This window comes from Phascolarctos cinereus, unplaced genomic scaffold (assembly GCF_003287225.1).
Source record: "Phascolarctos cinereus isolate Bilbo 61053 unplaced genomic scaffold, phaCin_HiC Scaffold_726;HRSCAF=1367, whole genome shotgun sequence".
In the NCBI taxonomy this organism is placed as follows: domain Eukaryota; kingdom Metazoa; phylum Chordata; class Mammalia; order Diprotodontia; family Phascolarctidae; genus Phascolarctos; species Phascolarctos cinereus.
Genome location: NW_027556098.1, coordinates 6,915,565 through 6,933,907, shown reverse-complemented (window position 1 = coordinate 6,933,907; position 18,343 = coordinate 6,915,565). Strand labels below are relative to the sequence as shown.

Here is an 18,343-nt window from a genome sequence, read left to right as displayed (position 1 = left end):
ATTTAGAATAGTTACCACGGAGAGTAATAAGTTAATTAGAGATGAATAAAAGGATTGCTGAGCAGCAGTTTACTAACTGTGCCCAGTTAGCACAGTTTCTAGATAGTTCAGCTCTTAATAATCTATGATTCTTACAATCTATCTTTATATAGACGCAACGATCAGTCTATGCTCATGAATTGTGTGGGAGGAAGGATCCCCCAAATTAGCTTTCAACACATTTGGGTACTTCCCAGTTCCTAAAAAATACTGAAAATAGCATCATCTCCAGAAAAAGAAAAAAAAAACCCATCACCAAACCTACATGCAATGAAAGATCACAGTCTCTGAAAAGCTGATTTTGTTTTCATAATTAGGTAAAACAAGGTGGGGAGAAGGGGGAAATATATGTGTGGCCAAGAATTTCACACAGAATCCTAGATAAAAAGACCAAATTTCAAAACTGTTACTTAAAAGTTCCCTTTTATTATATCGTATTCAATAATATTTTCTAGACATTTGTAGCTTTTCCAGGGTTATGGTCATGTCATCTGTTTACAAATACAACACAATTTATAGAATAAGATTCCATACTTTGTACAATGCAAAAACCCCCAGGCAACTTTTCTAGTTACAGCCTACTCTATATGCTTACTATCAAACTGCCAAAATTTAATTTAATTCAGGTTATTCCTGAAAGCCAAATACCTTTACAAAAGTATGAAATTAATTTATCAAGAGGAAATGCAGTTGTTATTCTTGTTATTCTTGTTGAGGAAAGAAAACATCCTCAAGATTCCAAATACATAACAATGATAAAAGATTATGCAAAGGTGTACTGTTTACATACTTAACTTTTAGTCTCAACAACCACTTCATTTCATTTACAGGTAGAATTTTATATTCATGCTCTTAAGTTTTCGGTTTGCTGGGTATTACTTACCAGGCTTGATACTTGATGCTCTCAGATAAATGCTTAGTACAAAATTTGACAAACAAAAAAAAAGCTTTTCTTCAGCACTATGAATATTGCCTTTATTTATAAATAAATGATCCATGTGTATGCTATAAATTTTATTTCCTACTGTGAGCCAATTTTTATATTTCAGTTTAAGATCTGTTAACCAAATCAACAATATGACATTTGCCTAATTTACAGTTTAATTAAGATATTAAACCACTCAAAGTAGAATCTTCTAAACAATTTTTAAAGCCAAAATAATTGTCAGGGCACTTCATCTGACATTCTTCATAAATACGGTATTTTTCAAAAGTACAAGTTATGTTGGTTGTATCATTTGCAAAAATGACAACAAAAGGTGCCCTACAGCCTTTCTAACTAGAAAGGTGGTTAATTTACAGAAGCTTAGAAACCCAAGACTAGACAGTAGACTTGATTGGCTCTTACAATACATACTGACATCACATATTTAAGAAGTTTTCTGTATTCAGCTTAGAAGGTGTTTCTTCCCAAGAAATTGAACTTTTCTGTCAAATGCACTTGATCGAATGGGTGAATTTGGTTCATAAAATGGATTCATTGCAAACTAAGGAATGGAAAAAGAGTATTAGACTTATAGATATGATGTTTATAAAATAAAACTTACAGCTTCAAATTTAAATTAAGATGCCTAAAAATAAGTTTTTGCAAACAAATAAATCAAAATAAAAGTCTTTAAGGAGAAAAAATTTTAAAATCTTATAATTCTTCAGGATACATCTGTGGCTCTTTAAAGAAGTTCAGGTTTGTTTTCAGTTATTGGTTTTAAAGATACTTATCAGGATGACAAACATTAAAAAAAGACTTCCATACAGGTATATGAAAACTTACTAGATTCAATAAAAGTCTGGGGACCAAAAAAAACCAAAATTCCCTAAGAGTCTAGTCTGAAAATAAAAGCGAACAGAACCTAATGTTTACTAGTAATCCTATCCAAGAGAACCTCAATTCTTCCCTCTCTACCACTGAAACTTGACATTCTCTACCTTTACAACTAGGGAACATGCTCCTATTTTTGTTTCCTACCAGTCTCAGAAGGATGTTATGAAGATTAATGGTGTAGCTCACATATAGTCTAAATAATTTGCGTGATAAGCTATTAATTTACAAAATGTATTTTAAATCATCTGGCAATCCTTTTTGCTATGGTAACAGTTTATTTCTCAATGGATTTTCAGTAATTTTTCCAGGCTACTTTAAATGTTAAATAAAACAGATAGCAGGACTTGAAATTAGATTGTTTTAGGATATAATAGTGTTTCCTGTTAGTTCACAATTTACATTCTATTATTTTTACAAAATGGTTCCCCCTCTTCATTTTTTATTACGAACTTAAACATCAACAGATACATACATTTCAAAATACAAAGAACAGTAAATAGGAATGATGTGAATCTGAACTTGCTATGTAGTCTGTTTTAAAAAAGTTTATTGTAATGTCAGTATGGTAGCAACAAAACTGCCCTGCTCGTCTGTATCCCTTTCTGAACTTCCTTCTTGCTCTCTTCTGTTTATTTTAAAGTGTTTTTATTGATGGATTTTTCTTCTCTTTTTGTTTCACTATCCAACTCCCTCCCCCACCCCAAAAGTACTCTTGATTTTTTACACTGGTTGGTTCCAGAACTTGTATTAAATTTCCAAGTAAAAACAACTCAATTATGTGCTAAAACAAAGGGAACAGTACAGGTAACCATTACTTACATTTGGCTTTGAAATGTAACATGTTTGACAGATGAGTTATATTCCCAATTCTGTTTAAACAAATATTAAAAACAGTTGATGCTGACTACACAGCAGTGAAGAGATGAAGGGAGAATACTAAAAGGTAAGGGGAAAGCTAGACTGAAATTAAAAACTGGTTGCAGATACCCAGGGTTTATCACTATAAAAACACTGAAATGGAAGCCAGCAGGCTTTGGTGCTGGTTGTAGTTCTGTCATCAACTCTGGATCTCCTTGGGAAAGTAATTTCCTCTATCTAGGTAACCCAGACCCCTCAGTAAACTTCAGATGCTCCAAAGTTCCTTCCTGTAGCCCTGAAATTCTAGGATTCTAATCCACAAAATGGGAAATTCTACATGTGTCAAGAATCAGGCACACTTTTCAGTATGTATTACTAGAACAAACAAAATGAAAATAGAAAAAAAATAGTATCTATGTGGAAGCCCAATGAAGAATTCCTATTTCATGTTCTTCACTTGAAACCCAAGAAATTGCTGATTAAACTGGCAGCTTATTAAACACTACAGCTATCTTTCAGATCACATCTATGAATTTCATTTTCAAAAACGAACTTCACTATTTTTTGATGCTTCATTTTCATTAACTATTTAATAGTGCAGGGCAGCTGAGTGGCACTAGGCCTGGAGTCAGGAAGACTCATTTTCCCAAGTTCAAATCTGACCTCAGACACTTACTAGCTGTGTGACCTTGGGCAAGTCACTTAACCCTGTTTGCCTCAGTTCATTTTACCTCATTGTACCTCATTTTGAAATTAAATTTTCCACTTTGTGGACTAGAACCCTAGAATTTCAGGACTGCAGGAAGGGACTTTAAAGCATCTAAAGTTTATTGAGGGGTCTGGGTTCCCTAGACAGATGAAATTACTGTCCCAAGGAGATCCAGAGTTGATGACAACTACAACCAGCACCAAAGCCTGCTGGCTTCCATTTCAGTGCTTTTATAGTGATAAACCCTGGGTATCATACAAAATCAGGTAAAAAGAGATACAGATGGAAATGGCAAACCAACCCAGTAGCTTTGCCAAGAAAAACCCAAACGCAGTCATGAAGAGTTGGACACAAATGAAAAACAACTTAATAGTTTTCATCATATGCATAACCTTAAAACACATGGAGAATACATTTAATGGAGAACAGTAACTTTAAACACATAGTCCCTGTCCTCTGTGAGTTTTATCTTGTTATACAAGATATCCCTCTCTATGGTCTGAAACTTAGAAATATTAAAAATTACAAAATGTAACCTACCTTTATATATAAATCATAGACGTCACTAAAGAAGTTCTTTATTCCATCTTCTTGTCTTACATCATGAAGCATAATAAATCTCATATGTAAAATAGTTAAGTACATCTTATTTTCTTCTTAAAAATAAAAAAACAATGGAAATCTAACAGTCGGTATTATAGTCATTTAAGTCATGTCAGTAAAAGCAGCATAGTCTGTGCTGTCGTGTCAAACTCCTAACAGAAATGGGAAGGGGGATGGGGGGGAAAAGGTGAATGGGCAACACTAAACTGTACTTAATGATTCCTAAAGGCTGCATAGTGATATAGTTTTAAAATTTAATAATGTCTATGTATCTAATTTATGTAATATTATCTTCTGTATTTTGTATTTATTTTGTTAAATACTTCCCATTTACATTTTAATCTGGTTTGGGCTGCACTTGGGAATGCTGCAGACAGCACATGGCCCAAAGGCCACATCTACTGACATCTTTGGTCTAGTGGACAGAGAGCTGATCTCAAAGGGAGGTAGATAAGGGTTCAACTCCCACCTTTGACACACTGGTAGTTTAACCCTGAACAAGTCATTCAGTCTCTTAGTATTGGAGGCATCTTTCTAATGCTGACTTGCATTGATATTGTTGAGTTTCCCCATCTTGGATTTCTCTGTATCAATACAATCACTGGTCAAGTTCTTATCCCTAACCCTATTAGTAAAAATAGGCAAGCCTAGCACTCTATCTGGTAGGCCAACACTGACTCCCAAAGACATTTAATATAGTACTTAACTAAAAAACTTATCACTTAAATTTCAAAAGTAAACTAGAAACAGGATTTTACAAATAACTTTTTTTCTCCAATTTACAACACCTTTTTTTTCTTTTGGTTTATTTGTTGGTTTTTTTTTAGGCAATTGGGGTTAAGTGACTTGCCCAGGGTCACACAGCTAGTAAGTGTCAAGTGTTTGGTCTGAAGCCACATTTGAACTCAGGTCCTCCTGACTTCAGGGCCGGTGCTCTATCTACTGTGGCACCTAGCTGCCCCCAAAACTGCAATTTAAAGCAGGCTGTGGTATTGTTGTTGTTGTTTTTTAGGCAATTGGGGTTAAGTGACTTGCCCACAGTCACACAGCTCGTAAGTGTCAAGTGTCTGGTCTGAGGCCGGATTTGAACTCAGGTCCTACTGACTTCAGGGCTGGTGCTCTATCCACTGCCCCACCTAGCTGCTACAACACCTTTTAAAAAATATGGATTAATACCCTCAAGGGAGGATTTTTTAAATCTTCCATAATGATGGAATGCCATCACAATCTCAAACCCTGGCAAGTATATACAGTACTGCTATAGCTCATCTTTTCAGATTTTTAACTTAATGTACAGTTTTAAAATGTATTATTGATAGGAAAAGGATATGGCCTGCAGTAACAAAAGCAGAAACAAACCACTCATTGAATTTATCCACAGTTTTCAGGTACATATTGTTAGACAGCCACATATTTTCATCTACTAGGTCAAGGGCTGCATGAGCTATGAACTGGTTCAGATGACGATGATCATCCTGGAGTAAAACATGGACAGCAAGAGATATTAGCTTCACTTCACACAATATAAATATTTCATTATGAAAAATTCCAGGTGTGGTTTTAAGCCACACAACTTTATTTTCTTACTTATATTTCTTATGGTCATAATTATAATGCTGTACTATTTTTTACATGTTTTATTCTATATTTTAAAACCAAAAACTTTAACTCACATAGCCTATATATGTCAGAAGAGGCCCTTAAAAAAGTTCTCTTCAACTCTAAGCTCAGTTCTCTATTCATCAAGGGAACATACTTCATAATTTCTACATTTAAAAACAGGAGAAATACCCTAGGCTTCAATTTTATAACAGTTTTATAAAGTACACATCAAGAGACAGGTATGTAAGGAAATTTAACTGTTACACATAATTAAAGTAGTTCTTGAATAAAATTCCACTTATAATTGTGGTAAATGGAGGTAGAAAGGCAAGTAAAAAGAAGTGTTATATTGATAAGTCAATAATTCAAATAGATATGTGATCTCACTGAAGAATTCCTCATTCAGGAATTCTTTCCAGTGCTGCAGATATAACCCATGTATGTTTTCCCACGTATTAAAAGCCTTCCTTGTTTTCTCCTGACATGGAGAATGCCAGTGGAGCATTCTGGATGCTCACCTGTCATTCCCTGATCTCATTATATGAACATTCTGTCATATAATTCTTTGAAGACATCCTTTACTCCTATTTTCTGGAAATTTGAAGTGTCCTGCTCACATCCACCACATGCCTTCTTTGTAATATTTGTCTTTAGTTCTTTGGAAGTAGTAGTGTTCCAGGTCTTTCTCTCATACAGTAACAGTGGTCAAATGTTTGTATTGAAAAGATGGATCTTTGCTTTTTATGAGATGCAGGTGACAAGTAAGAACGTACTGTAATGTCTCCCAAGCAAACCAACTTGTTCTCCTCCTAGTCAACCTAGACTTGAGTACTGTTTGTCCCAAATATACATACTTTTGGAAAAGTTCTCATGGGTACCCTTTCAGATGCACGTTGAAATCTGGTTAATAGATGTTCTTTATCCATTTGGCCTTTCCTGTGTGGATGGACAGGCCAAACTCCTTTGAGTGATTAGAGGCTCTGCAATGTGTTGGGTCTTGATAACAACAAAATAATGTCATCTACAAATAGGAACAAGCCTGTTTGTTTAAAGAATCTCATCATTCACAGGAAACTCCTCCTCAACTTGGACTCTGTGCTGGGTCTCTTCCCCCACAGTGGCAAACACTTTTGGTGAAGATACATCTTATTTTATGCCTGACGTTTGATGACTAGAGTCACTGACCAGGATTATTTCTATTATTACATCTTCCAAGAAATACTAAATACTCTTGACATATGGATAGGATATCCACGGATATGGATATATGGATAAGGACACCTTACTGTAAAAGAGATTTTTTTTCTATGAAGTCAGATGGTTTTTTGGGGAGGGGTGGCAGAAGTAATCAATAAACAGGCACAATGGGATCTTATATTCTCTACAGCTTTCAGTCACTTGTGAAATGATAAATATGTGGTCCATTATTCTATATGGCTTTTGAAAGTCTGCTTATTTTCTACTTATCCTTATCCAGGACCCTCATATTTTATATAGATGGCAGAGGTCAGTCAGTAGTTGCAGATTTTTACTTGCTCACCATCAAGTTGTGTATATTATTTTGAATAGCTATTTTGCTTGTTTCCCTTATATAAATCACAACAATGACACATAGAAATACTAGTTTTGCTAATTTTACAGAAGTGTTATTTGTTGAGATTATCTTGACCCATGATTGGCAGTGCCTCTTTAGTAAACTGGAAAACTTTGGCCTCAGCCACTTACTAGCTTTGTGACCATGGACAAGTCACTTAACCTGTTTGCCTCAATTTCCTCAACTGTAAAATGGAGATAAAAACAGTACCTACCTGGAAGGGTAGTTGTGACATCAAAGCAACTGCTCTATATAAGCCTATTCATCAAAACCAACCTATTTGGCATTTCACTTTTGATTGGTCCTTGACACTGCTGTGACCCTCATCACCTCATGCCTGGACTATTCCAAAAGCATTCTGGTTGTCTTCCCTGCTTCAAGTTTCTTACCACTCTAGTTCATTCTCCAGTTAGCTATCAAAGTGATTTTACTAAAGCATAGTTCTGACTACTCTAGGGGCTCTTTTAGGACCAATTTTTGGCTTTCAAAACCCTTCAAAACCTGGCCCTTTCCTATTTTTTCAGTCTTCTTACTCCTTACTCCCCTCAATGCTCATTGACACCCAAAGGCACTGGGCCACCTTGCTGTACCTCACACAAGGCATCTACTACCTGACTGCATTTTTAGTGGCTCGTCTTCATGCCTAGAATGTTTTCCCTCCTTGTTTCTGTCTCCTGGCCTCTTTGAAATCTCAGCTAAAACCCTACATTCTGCAAGAAGCTATTCCTGGTCCCTCTTAATGTGACTGCCTTCCCTTTGAGATTACCTCCAATTTATCCTTTGTATGTCCTTTGTAGATAGCTCTTTTGTTTTCTCCCTCGCTGGACTATAAGCTTCTTGAGGGCAGGAACTGTTTTTGCCTCTTTTGTAGACTCAGTGGTTAGCACAGTGCCAGGCACATGGTAGTTGCTTAATAAATGCTTGCTGACTTGACTTTAAGTGATATATGCATTTGGCCACAAATAAAGATCTAATTTAGGTTAAGTCTCAGGTTCTTTCTATTACAGCATGGTATTTAAAAGCTTAGAAACTATAGCAATAGAGTTTTAAAGGCCATGAAGCTCCATTCCACCCCTTTCATTTTATATGTCGGTAACCAAAACTCAAGGTCAAGTGACTTGCTCAGGTCATAATGCTAGCAGCATACCTACAACTGAAAAATAAGTGTCTAATGTTCTTTGCATTGTCACAATCCAAGACTGCAACATTGAAATTCATTCTTTTATTAACAAAAGAAACTTGACACATCTTAAATACACATATCATCCCCTGATATGAATTCTAAAATAATGTCATAGTGTTTATATGGTAGAACAAATAAGGAATTAAAAATATTTGAAGGATAACTACGAACACCGTTTCTAAGGATTATTTTGATCTTTTGTTTTTTCTTCCTTATAAGACATTCTTTCAGTTCACTGTGGAAATAAATTATAGACCACAGACAACCCAGTAAAGAGAACTGGATTTGGAATCCTAAGACCTGGGAATTCACTTTTAGCTGTGTCACTCACTTAGCTGTCTGGCCCTGGGTAATGTTTTTCTCTAAGCTTCAGTTTTCTCTAAGTTTACCTGACCCACAAACTAGCTATGTGACTCTGGGCAAGTCACTTAACCTCTCTCAACCTGTTTCCTCATCTGTAAAATAGGATCACAATAGAAGCTACCACTCAGGATAGTTGTGAGGATCAAATGAGACAGCATATGTATAGTGCTTTGCTAACTGTTAAAGGAGCTGAAGAAGGAAATGTCAAACCACTCCAGTATCTTCATCAAGAAAACCCTAAATGGGGTCAAAGTTGGATGAGCCTGAAAAACAACAAACTTTCAAGTGTTTTATAGCGAGTGCTTCGTAAACTGTAGGTTGAAAGTGGAAAAACTTAAGAAGCCCTGTTGTATAAATGCCACTATTATCATTAGCATATAAATATATAACATAAAGATAATAATTACAATATCTCCCTCAAATGTTAGATTATAAGGGCTAAATGAAATTGTTACAAAACATTTTGTACACAATGTAGAGCTTTCTATTAGAAGAAATTTACAGGATAATCAACAGAAAGAAGGGAAACTGAGAAAAGTCCTTGCAGAAGGCGAGACTTTAGCAGAAACTTGAAGGAAAGAGAAGCTAGGAGGTAGAGATGAGGGAGAGAATTCCAGGCACAGAGGACAGCCAGTAAAAACATCTGGAGTCAAGAGATGGTAGTGTTGTTTAAGGGAACAGCGAGGAGGCCAGTGTCACTAGTTTATGGAGTAATTGGTTGGAGGAGAGGGGTTGAGGAAGGTGTGAGATGACCAGATAGGTAGCAAAAGGCCTGAGAGTCTACTTCTGTCTGTGCCTCAGTTTCCTCATCTATAAAATGAAGTTGGAATATTTGTTCTCTAGGGTCACTTACACCTCCAAAACTATGATCCTATGCTACATATATAATTTAACTTCCAATGAAATGGGTTTTCTTTATGTCTTGTTCACAAAAACATCTTATTTCCAGATGCTCTGCACTTGTGATCAACAATGAGATTTTTGGGATAAAGGATTGAGACAAAGTTTTCCAACATTAAGGAGCTAACAGGAAGAAATCAAGAAAGTTTCCTACGACATTAGGAAAAGGAGCTAAGATCAGGAAAGAGCATAAATATTTCTGCAATATGCATTATACTACCATCATATTACACTCAGCTACATTGATTTCCCTAAAGAAGTAAAGATAAAATTTTAATGAGTACGACTCATTAAATAAGTTCTCTAATGTAAGAACTGATTTAGCAAAAAAAACCCCAAAAAACAAAAACCAATAACTGACCCCAAAACACCTTCTAAACAAGGAAATTATTATGCTGTGGGGGGCACGAACAAAATATTTTTTTAAATTAGAATGAAACTCTGGAAACAATGCATTATTATTGGTATCACGGAGCTGGTAGGGATTAGAACTCATCTGGTCTTTTTCTTTTTATAGATGGGGAAACTAAGGCCCCAATCACACAAATCGTAAGCAGTAGACATAGTGGGATTTGATCCTGGTCCCTTGACTACAAATCCAGTGCTCTTTCCACGATACCAATCTGCCTTGGAAGAGACTAAATGATAATGAATCTTAAATGACTTTAAGTACCCAACAATACAGTCTATCCCTGGGGTATAAACATAGAACAAGCACAATAACATTTATTCATTGATACTCATTAGATATGGAAATGTACTGGTTCAGAAACAAAATAAAGGACAAAGATGGACAAGGCCATTCTCCTCTCTGCTGCTAAACGCTTTTATCTCGGCTGGGTACTGCCTTTGAAGTGAAACATCACCTACGGCTGTCTAAGATCAGTGCAAAGTAACACAACGTCTGTTAATGCTGGCCCACATTGAGACCAGATAGGAGAATCTACAGGAATGATGGCTATAGCAAATGTTATGGTGACTATTCAAGAAAAATGGAACAATATAAAGTAATAGACCTCTTTAACCCTTTCATCCAGGGGTTTATAATTTAGTTGTGCCCTAATAAGAAAACTGATGATTTGTGGTATAACTCTAACTTTCATGTTACTCTGAAGACAATTCTTACCATATTGACACTGTATGATAAAATAGAATATCATGCTTTTAATGCTATCTCTCTCTCTATCTATCTATTTATAGGCAGATGGGGTTAAGTGACTTGCCCAGGTTTGGTCTGAGGCCGGATTTGAACTCAGGTCCTCCTGACTTGAGGGCTGGTGCTCTATCCACTGCGCCACCTAGCAGCCCCCAATGTTTGTTTTTTAAATAAAAGGGAGCATGATGCAGGAGAAAGTTTTATTGAACTGGGAGTAAAAAATTGGGTTCTAATGTTAGTTCTATTTCTACCTTACTGTGTGACCCGGGAGTAAATCACTTCAACTCACTGGACATTAGTTTCCTTATATCTGTTGCACCACTATGATCTTATCCCGTATTTATCATAACAACACCAAAATCACTTTAAAGAGTTTTTAAGGCTGCATACGCACCTTAGATTCCACTTTTCCAGCTGGTAAAAATTCCATTTCAAAAACTGGATTATCATGATGGCCTACAATTACAAAGTAGAAGCTTCCAGACATTGTCGCCAATGTACAGGTCCTAAGTAAATGAGATAACAAATCTCTGTGAATTTCACCCTAAAAACAGAAATATAAGTCTAGCAAAGTCTTAAGGTATCATAAATCTATGTGGAAGATGCATATTATTGAAGCAAAGTTAATAAGATCATCTGTGTAGGGATAGAAAAACAAATTAAAATATTTAATATATTACAGGCAATGGGGACAGATTAAGGACATAGAAAATGTTTTAAAATGCTTTATTATAAGCTTTAAATTAATCCATACAACAATTAAACTTGTTTTTATAGTTATTTAATTAAATGTATTTTGAAATATAGAATGTCTCAAGTTTCTTCCAGATTTCTTTACCTATTAATTCCCATTTACTTTTACGTGCTTGTAGTTAGTATGTACTCTGTTCTTTGGGCTCTACTTCACCCCTTCCCCTTGCATTATTTCATAAAATTCCAGCCAGATTCTTAGTTGAATTACAATATGACCTCCCCCAATTTTTAGGACACTTAGGTTTCTTCAAAGTTTTTACAATGACAAATAATACCGCATAAGAATAAGACACACATTTTCAGACAAAGCCAATGTATAGATTTGTTTTGCTTCACTGAACTTTTTTGTTACAAAGGAGTGCTTGAGAGGGAGTGAGAGGGTTTGAACAGGAGAGTTATAGAGAACTGACACATACACACAAAGAAATGAATGATGTATCAGTAAAATGTTAAAAGAAACACACACACACACAGATGGGAGAAGGAAATTTAGCAAGCTTGGCAGTGTTAGTATTACCATGTTAAATTTAATGTATACTTAAAATACAAAGACAAAAAAATACCAGTCTGCTTTCTAGGAGCTTTGTCTGGATCATAGTGATTTCTTGTTACATTGCATTTAATTATTTTTGTCAATTTTGCTGAGTGTGAGGTAGTACCTCATAGTTATTAAAATTTGCATCTACTTGGTTATTAGTGGGTTTGGGCACGTTTAAATAATTAGCAACCAGTGTTTGCTTTTAAATTGTCTATTTGTGTCTTTTGGGGGCTGAATGTTGTTTCTGTAAAATTTTTAACAGTTCTCCAGTCTAGATGCCAAGTTTTCAATATGTGATATTGGCTGTAAAGATTTCCTTTAAGTTGACATTTTAAAAACTTCATACCATTTTTGTTGTACAGAAACTTATTTTAATGTAATCAAGCAACTTATCTTTACCCCAATAATTTCTTCTATTTCTGTAACAAAAATATTTCCCCTAAAGATTGAGACAACTATTTCATTCTATACCCTCCCCCCCCCATTGTTTGTATTGTTCTTTTTATGTGTAAGTCTATCATCCAGGTGAAATTCACTGAGATATGGTGTGAGATATTGGCATAGGTTCATTTCCTGCCAGATATATTTTTAAGTTTGACTGATGCCTTTTTTTAAAAAATATTCATCTTGTCCCAAAATACAACTTTTCACTGCTTCCACACCTGTTTGCTGCTTACAATACTCTCCTGGGGTGGAAGGGAAGGTAAGACAGATGCAAGAAATACTGCAGAGGTGGAAACAGTACTTTTTAGGTGAAAAAAACCTACGTTTACTTGACTACAAGCTCAATGTTAATGGTATGATATGGCTGGCCCACAAATGAATGCATTAATAGAAGTATAATGTCTAAAACAAGGGAGTACAGTAATAACCCTATTGCACTGTCCACTGCTCACATGACATATGCAATGACATACTCAATTCTGGACATCACAGTTTAAGAGGAACTTAGATGAAACTGGAAACAAACAGAAAAGGGAAACAAGTATGATGAAGGATCTCAACCCCCCCCCCAAAAAAAAAACCACATCATTATCAAGCATTGCTAAAGATTGTTTTGCCTGGCAAATCTCAAATATGTGAAGGGTTATTATGAGAAACAGGGATCAGAGAGTCTTTGCAACTGTTTGGCATACAGAGGGATAAAGTAAAATCAAGTTAAGGGTAAGTCTATGGGGAAATAAATTTGGCTGAATATAAGGAACCTGTTAACAATTTGTCATTATAATGAAACTGCTCCATTCAATGACAGTGAGGTACAGCAGAAAGAGTGCTGAATTTGGAATAGGAGGATCTGGGTTCAAATCCTGCCCCAGCCACTTACTAGTGTGAATGATCTTGGGCAAGTCGGTTAATTTCTAGGCCTCAATGTTTTCATCTCTAAAATGCTGAGGGTAGGGCTGGAAAACCTCAAAGGTCCCTTTCATTTCTATGATCTAACTATGAAACTGGATGATCTTTTCTTGGACCTCCTTCTTCTAGGTTTTTGCAGCTTTTGCTAATATTAACCATTCCCTCTTCCTCAATTATTTCTCCTCCTGCTGTCTCTTGGTTCTCATCCTACTGAGAAGAATTCTCCGTCTCCTCTGCTAGATCATTAAACATCTCCTAAACCTTCTACTTTCCTGATTCCCCCTTAATTCTAGCGCCTTCTTTCTGGTGATTATTTCCAATTTAACCTGCATGCATCTTGTTTGTACATAGTTATCTTCTTGTCTCCCCATCAGACTGTGAGCTCCTTGAGGGCAGGGGGATGTCTTTTGCTTTTCCTTATACCCCCCAGTGCTTAGCACAGTAGACTGCCCATCACTTAATAAATGTTTATTGACGGACTGGCCTATCAATCCATCTTAACCAAATGCCTGTTAAGCAAAATCCAGGAAGCAAAACAAATGTACCCCAAATAAAAGTTGAGCGACTGAGTACAATTGTCTCGGTAGAATCTGTCGGAGAAACAAAAGCAGGATCAATTAGTAAGTTTACCTTCTAACTAACTTAAAAATAAAATTGTGAAAAAAATTAAATCTACCAATGTATCAGGACACAGTGCTAGGCGCCGGAGGGAGATAAAAAAGAAAAGTACGGAAAGCCAGCAAGGAGCTTACTCTTTGCTAGGCAACAGAGGGGCGAACCGGGGCTGGGAAACATGGCGGAAACTCCGCCTAGTTCTTGGGGGAGGGGCTCCTCCCACTCCAGTTCTAACCCTACAACCGTGACGCTCACAGGCGACTGGGCGGCCCGGACCCAGGCTGGGGGGGGGAGTGAGAGGGGAGGGGAAGGAGGGAAGAGGAAGAGGAGGGCGGGGCCTTGTCATAAGCATGGACCCCGGGAGCCCTCCCTCCCTCAATCTGCCTCTCCCAGGCTTTCTCCGGTCCTTACCTGTGGGCAGGACGCGGCACCTGCAACAAGCGCACCAGCCACCTCCCTCCTTACTCAGACAAGATCCAGCTTGAGCCTCTATAAAAGCAATTCTCGCGGCGCTCCGCGGCGCCTCAGTTCTCGCGACAACGGAGCCCGCCGCGGATTGGCGCGAGGCTAAGGCGCTACACAACCCGTACCAAAGTATCTGTGCGCATGTGCGACTGGGCTGTGGCGGGCCGAGTGGCGGCCTGGCCGGGTCTAGAGGGAACGTCTCAAGAGGGACCGTCTCTAGGACAACCTAGAGTAGACCCCTGTAGTCGATGTGGAATCTACACCCAAACCAGTAAAAACTCCCTTTGGGCCACCAGGATCCCTTATATTGACCCACGCTTCCTTCTGGAGCCTTTCGCCCCGTCAGGTGATGACTGGATTCGGCCCTGAGCTTCCCTCCGGCCTCGTGTGAAGAGAAAGCGGCCTAGGTTCTGATCTCTACCCCTTCCAGGCTCTCCACTATCCTTCGTTGTAGTCGGCAGTCTTTTCGGGGACCCCACCCGGGAGCGTGGCCTCCGGGAGGGGGTTAAAACCCGTGCCGGTGGGGCTGGAGGACTCTTCTCCCCCTGTGAGGCGGGGGGGGGGGCGCGTTTAAACCCCTGTCCTGCAAACGTGAGGAACACAGGTCCCTTTGGGAGGTAGGGGCTCGGGGTGGGTGGGGTCCAGCTACAATTTTGTGAAGTCCTCCAGGAAATAGAAACCCTTTTCATGAACGACAGGATGTTCTGCTGAGGTCTTTGGTGTCGCTGACGGGCACTTTTTGTTGTTCTTGAAATAATTAGGGATCTGGGTGCTGTTTTGAAATAACTCCCACCTCCATGTAACCCGCGACACCGTCTCCTACTTCAGTTCAAGATGCCTTTTGAAACCCGGGTATTGTCTCAGGATGAACTCCGAAAGAGATTGTACCAGACGTTTAAGAATCGGGGTATTTTGGACACACTCAAGGTACCTTTGAGGCATTTGTTTGCTTTTTAATAAACAAAAGATGTGGGATGGTAGTATCCAAAAATGGGTGAATTTAATGGTAGTCACACAGCTACCATGGTAGATGGGACTTTTTTAAATATTGCATAGGTGTTTTCAATTGTGTGGTTTCATTTTGAAGTCTTAAATGCAGAATTGTATACATTTAAGGACAAGTTTCAGATAGAAATAAGTAGTCATTAAAGAAAAAAACATTTTGATAATGTAACATTGTAGAGCTAATATACTCTGTTCTTAGAAGTTTAAAAAATGTCATGTTTAATTTTGTTAAATTTTAAAGTATAACAGGGAGAGTTTTTTGATTTTTCTTTTTAAATCCCTTTTGGTAGGTTGTGAAGGGATAATCTCAACTTTTGGATAGAATGGTAAATAAAATGCTTCATTTTGACAGCTACTTCTGGGGATGTCATTCTGCTTATTGTTCAGAAGTGGAAAGGAAGGAGAAAATTGACTTTCTGAAGACCTTCCTGTAGCAGTTTGTGGAAAGAAAACCAAAAAAAAAAATTAAAAAGTTAAACTAATACAATCAGAGAAATGCTGGTAAATGTTTAAAAACTAACTCTCCAAAAAAAAAAGAATGTACTCACAAGTCACTGTTTTGCATTGCAAATTAACATTTTCTCCATCATTTTATGTCTAGACAGTCAGCAAAACAATATTTCAACCCCTCATTTGTAGTTTGCCTATTTCCAAGGTGTAAGTTGCTCACACTGAATATTTAACAATTGGCTTTACAGGTAGGAGGAGCCAGCACACCCCTGCCACTTAAGGTGGTATTTGAACCTGCCTGTTGGAAGTAATTAAAACTCTGACACCCAGAAGAAAATAGGTACAAAGTGATGGGATGTACCCAATTCTTTCATCTTTGCAGCCAGCTCACTGTCATTTCCTTAATGAGATGACAAACAATTGCTTTGTAAGGTCTTTTGGCAGTGTAATCAGTGTGTAATGTAGAAAGATATTTTGTTCTCATTTTAAGAGGAAAAGAACCTTTTTGGGTTGAAGGAAAGAAACTTATTTAATTTAATATTCCAGATAACTTTGATTAAACAAAATAATATTTTAGTGAAATTTTTAATGTATTCCTTTTTTTTGTTTGAGGTAGACTCAACTTCGAAACCAGCTCATACATGAGTTGATGCATCCTGTTTTGAGTGGAGAAGTGCAGCCACAGTCTATTCCTGTTGAAGGCAGCTCACTATTAGTTGGGGCTTCTAATAGCCTTGTGGCTGATCACCTGCGCAGGTGTGGCTATGAATATTCCCTCTCTGTTTTCTTTCCCGAGAGTGGCTTAGAAAAAGAAAAGGTAATTATCCTTTCTCTTCTTTTTAATTCACTTGGATAAAATGTTTCTTACTTTCCTCTCATCAGTAAAACAACTGTACTTGAGTACTTCAAATCAACCTTAAATCTGTGCTCCTCTCTATCATGTCTGACTGGAAATCAACAAAATAGAATCAATAATAATGTAGAAAGATACGCTATCCTCTTTGTAGAGGAGAAAGGACCTTTCTGGATTAAAAGAAGGAAACAACTCAATTTAATATACCAGCTACTTTGATTAAATAAAAATGTTTTAGATTTTTTACCTGTTCTAGGAATTCCTATTATTCTTAATGTATCTTAGACAATTTGGATCTTCTTTGAATAATCTACATGAATACTTTAAATTCTTTGGTATACTCAACTAAAAGGATTCAGAGGACACCAAGAGTCCATGGTCGGGACAAGTTACGGTTTACCTGGAAGCTGTGTGCCAGCTTTATTATCCCTATGTCCTTCAATGAGTATGATGATTTTCAATTGTTTCAGTCATGTCTGACTCTTTGTGACCACATTAAATACTAGAATGGTTTGCCATTTCCTTCTCCTATTCATTTTACAAATAAGGAAACTGAGGCAAAGAGGGTTAAGTGACTTGCCCAGTGTCACACAGCTAGCTAGTAAGTATCTGAGGCCAGGATTTCAACTCAAGTCTTCCTGACTCCAAGCTAGCTGCCCTATTGATAAAAAGTTTTTGATTTACTATCTGAGTGAATGAGGCAGCTGCCCATCTACCTAATAATACTTGGACAGTCTCTCTTATAGCAATATTGTAAGGAAAACAAATTGTAAAACATGAAATGCTATAGATATTAGAGTTAATATTAATTTACTTATATTTAATTTAAAATTTTTTCATACAGAGCTACTGATATTATGTAAGAAATGCTACATATTAGTTTATTTTCCTTTTTTAAAAGTAGATTCATGTTGTCCTTCATTTTTATAGCTAGCAACTAGACAGCACAACTAGAGTTCCCAGCCTGGAGACACTCGGGCACTTACTAGCAATGTGACCTGAAGCAGGTCATGTCCTCTATTTCCTTCAGTTTTCCCATCTGTAAAATAATTTTTGTAAAAAGTACTTAGCATAGTGTTTGGCACATAGTTAGCATTATATAAATGTTAACTTTTATTATTAGTATTAATACGTTCTGATCCTGTGCTTCCATTCATGGAATAAAGTCTTTGAATTTTGTGCTTTAAAAGCTATGTAGGTATGGTAAATTTGTGAGTGTTGATTTGTAATTGTGTATAAAAATCAAATTTATTTGTATAGTTATACTTGTACAATTAGTTTGAATGTTGCTGTATTTTCTGATTTTTTTTTGTTTAGCATACCTAAAATGACAGAATTTTATACCACTAATTTTTAATTTTCTTTTAAAAAGGTTTTTACTATGCAAGATCTACTCCAGCTGATTAAAATCAACCCCAAATCCAGTTTCTACAAATCATTGGTAGGATTATTTTAGATTCTGTAAATCTGCTTTAGTTTACT

The 18,343-nt window shown here is 36.9% G+C and overlaps 2 protein-coding genes across 10 annotated transcripts in view; one reads left to right on the top strand and one right to left on the bottom strand.

Annotated features, from left to right (window-relative positions):
* The window catches only part of OFD1 (OFD1 centriole and centriolar satellite protein), a 99,899-nt gene that overhangs the window by 30,665 nt on the left and 50,891 nt on the right, over positions 1 to 18,343 (top strand). For 3 of the 8 annotated variants that reach the window (XR_013482726.1, XM_021007367.2, XM_021007373.2), the window contains exons 3-5: positions 15,315 to 15,480; positions 16,625 to 16,825; positions 18,234 to 18,302. Coding sequence is in view for 7 of the 8 variants with exons in the window: in XM_021007367.2 (XP_020863026.1) it covers positions 15,388 to 15,480; positions 16,625 to 16,825; positions 18,234 to 18,302 (363 nt within the window). In the remaining variant the exon portion in view is untranslated. Of the gene's footprint in view, positions 1 to 14,705; positions 14,961 to 15,314; positions 15,481 to 15,910; positions 16,060 to 16,256; positions 16,349 to 16,620; positions 16,826 to 18,233; positions 18,303 to 18,343 lie in introns of those variants that run through there. The other 5 variants (XM_021007369.1, XM_021007368.1, XM_078146100.1 and 2 more) reach the window with 5 other exon arrangements.
* On the bottom strand, positions 446 to 14,605 carry TRAPPC2 (trafficking protein particle complex subunit 2). 2 transcript variants are annotated; one of them, XM_078146107.1, is made up of 6 exons: positions 14,500 to 14,605; positions 11,224 to 11,335; positions 5,363 to 5,506; positions 3,969 to 4,055; positions 2,681 to 2,730; positions 1,433 to 1,526 (listed from the first exon to the last, which is right to left on the bottom strand). In XM_078146107.1, the coding sequence occupies exons 2-6, from the start codon at positions 11,314 to 11,316 to the stop codon at positions 1,517 to 1,519; spliced, it is 384 nt and encodes a 127-aa protein (XP_078002233.1). In that variant the 5' UTR covers positions 11,317 to 11,335; positions 14,500 to 14,605; the 3' UTR covers positions 1,433 to 1,516. The 2 variants fall into 2 exon arrangements, with proteins under 2 accessions (XP_078002232.1, XP_078002233.1); XM_078146106.1 differs by lacking the exon at positions 2,681 to 2,730 and having other exon boundaries at positions 446 to 1,526; positions 14,500 to 14,603.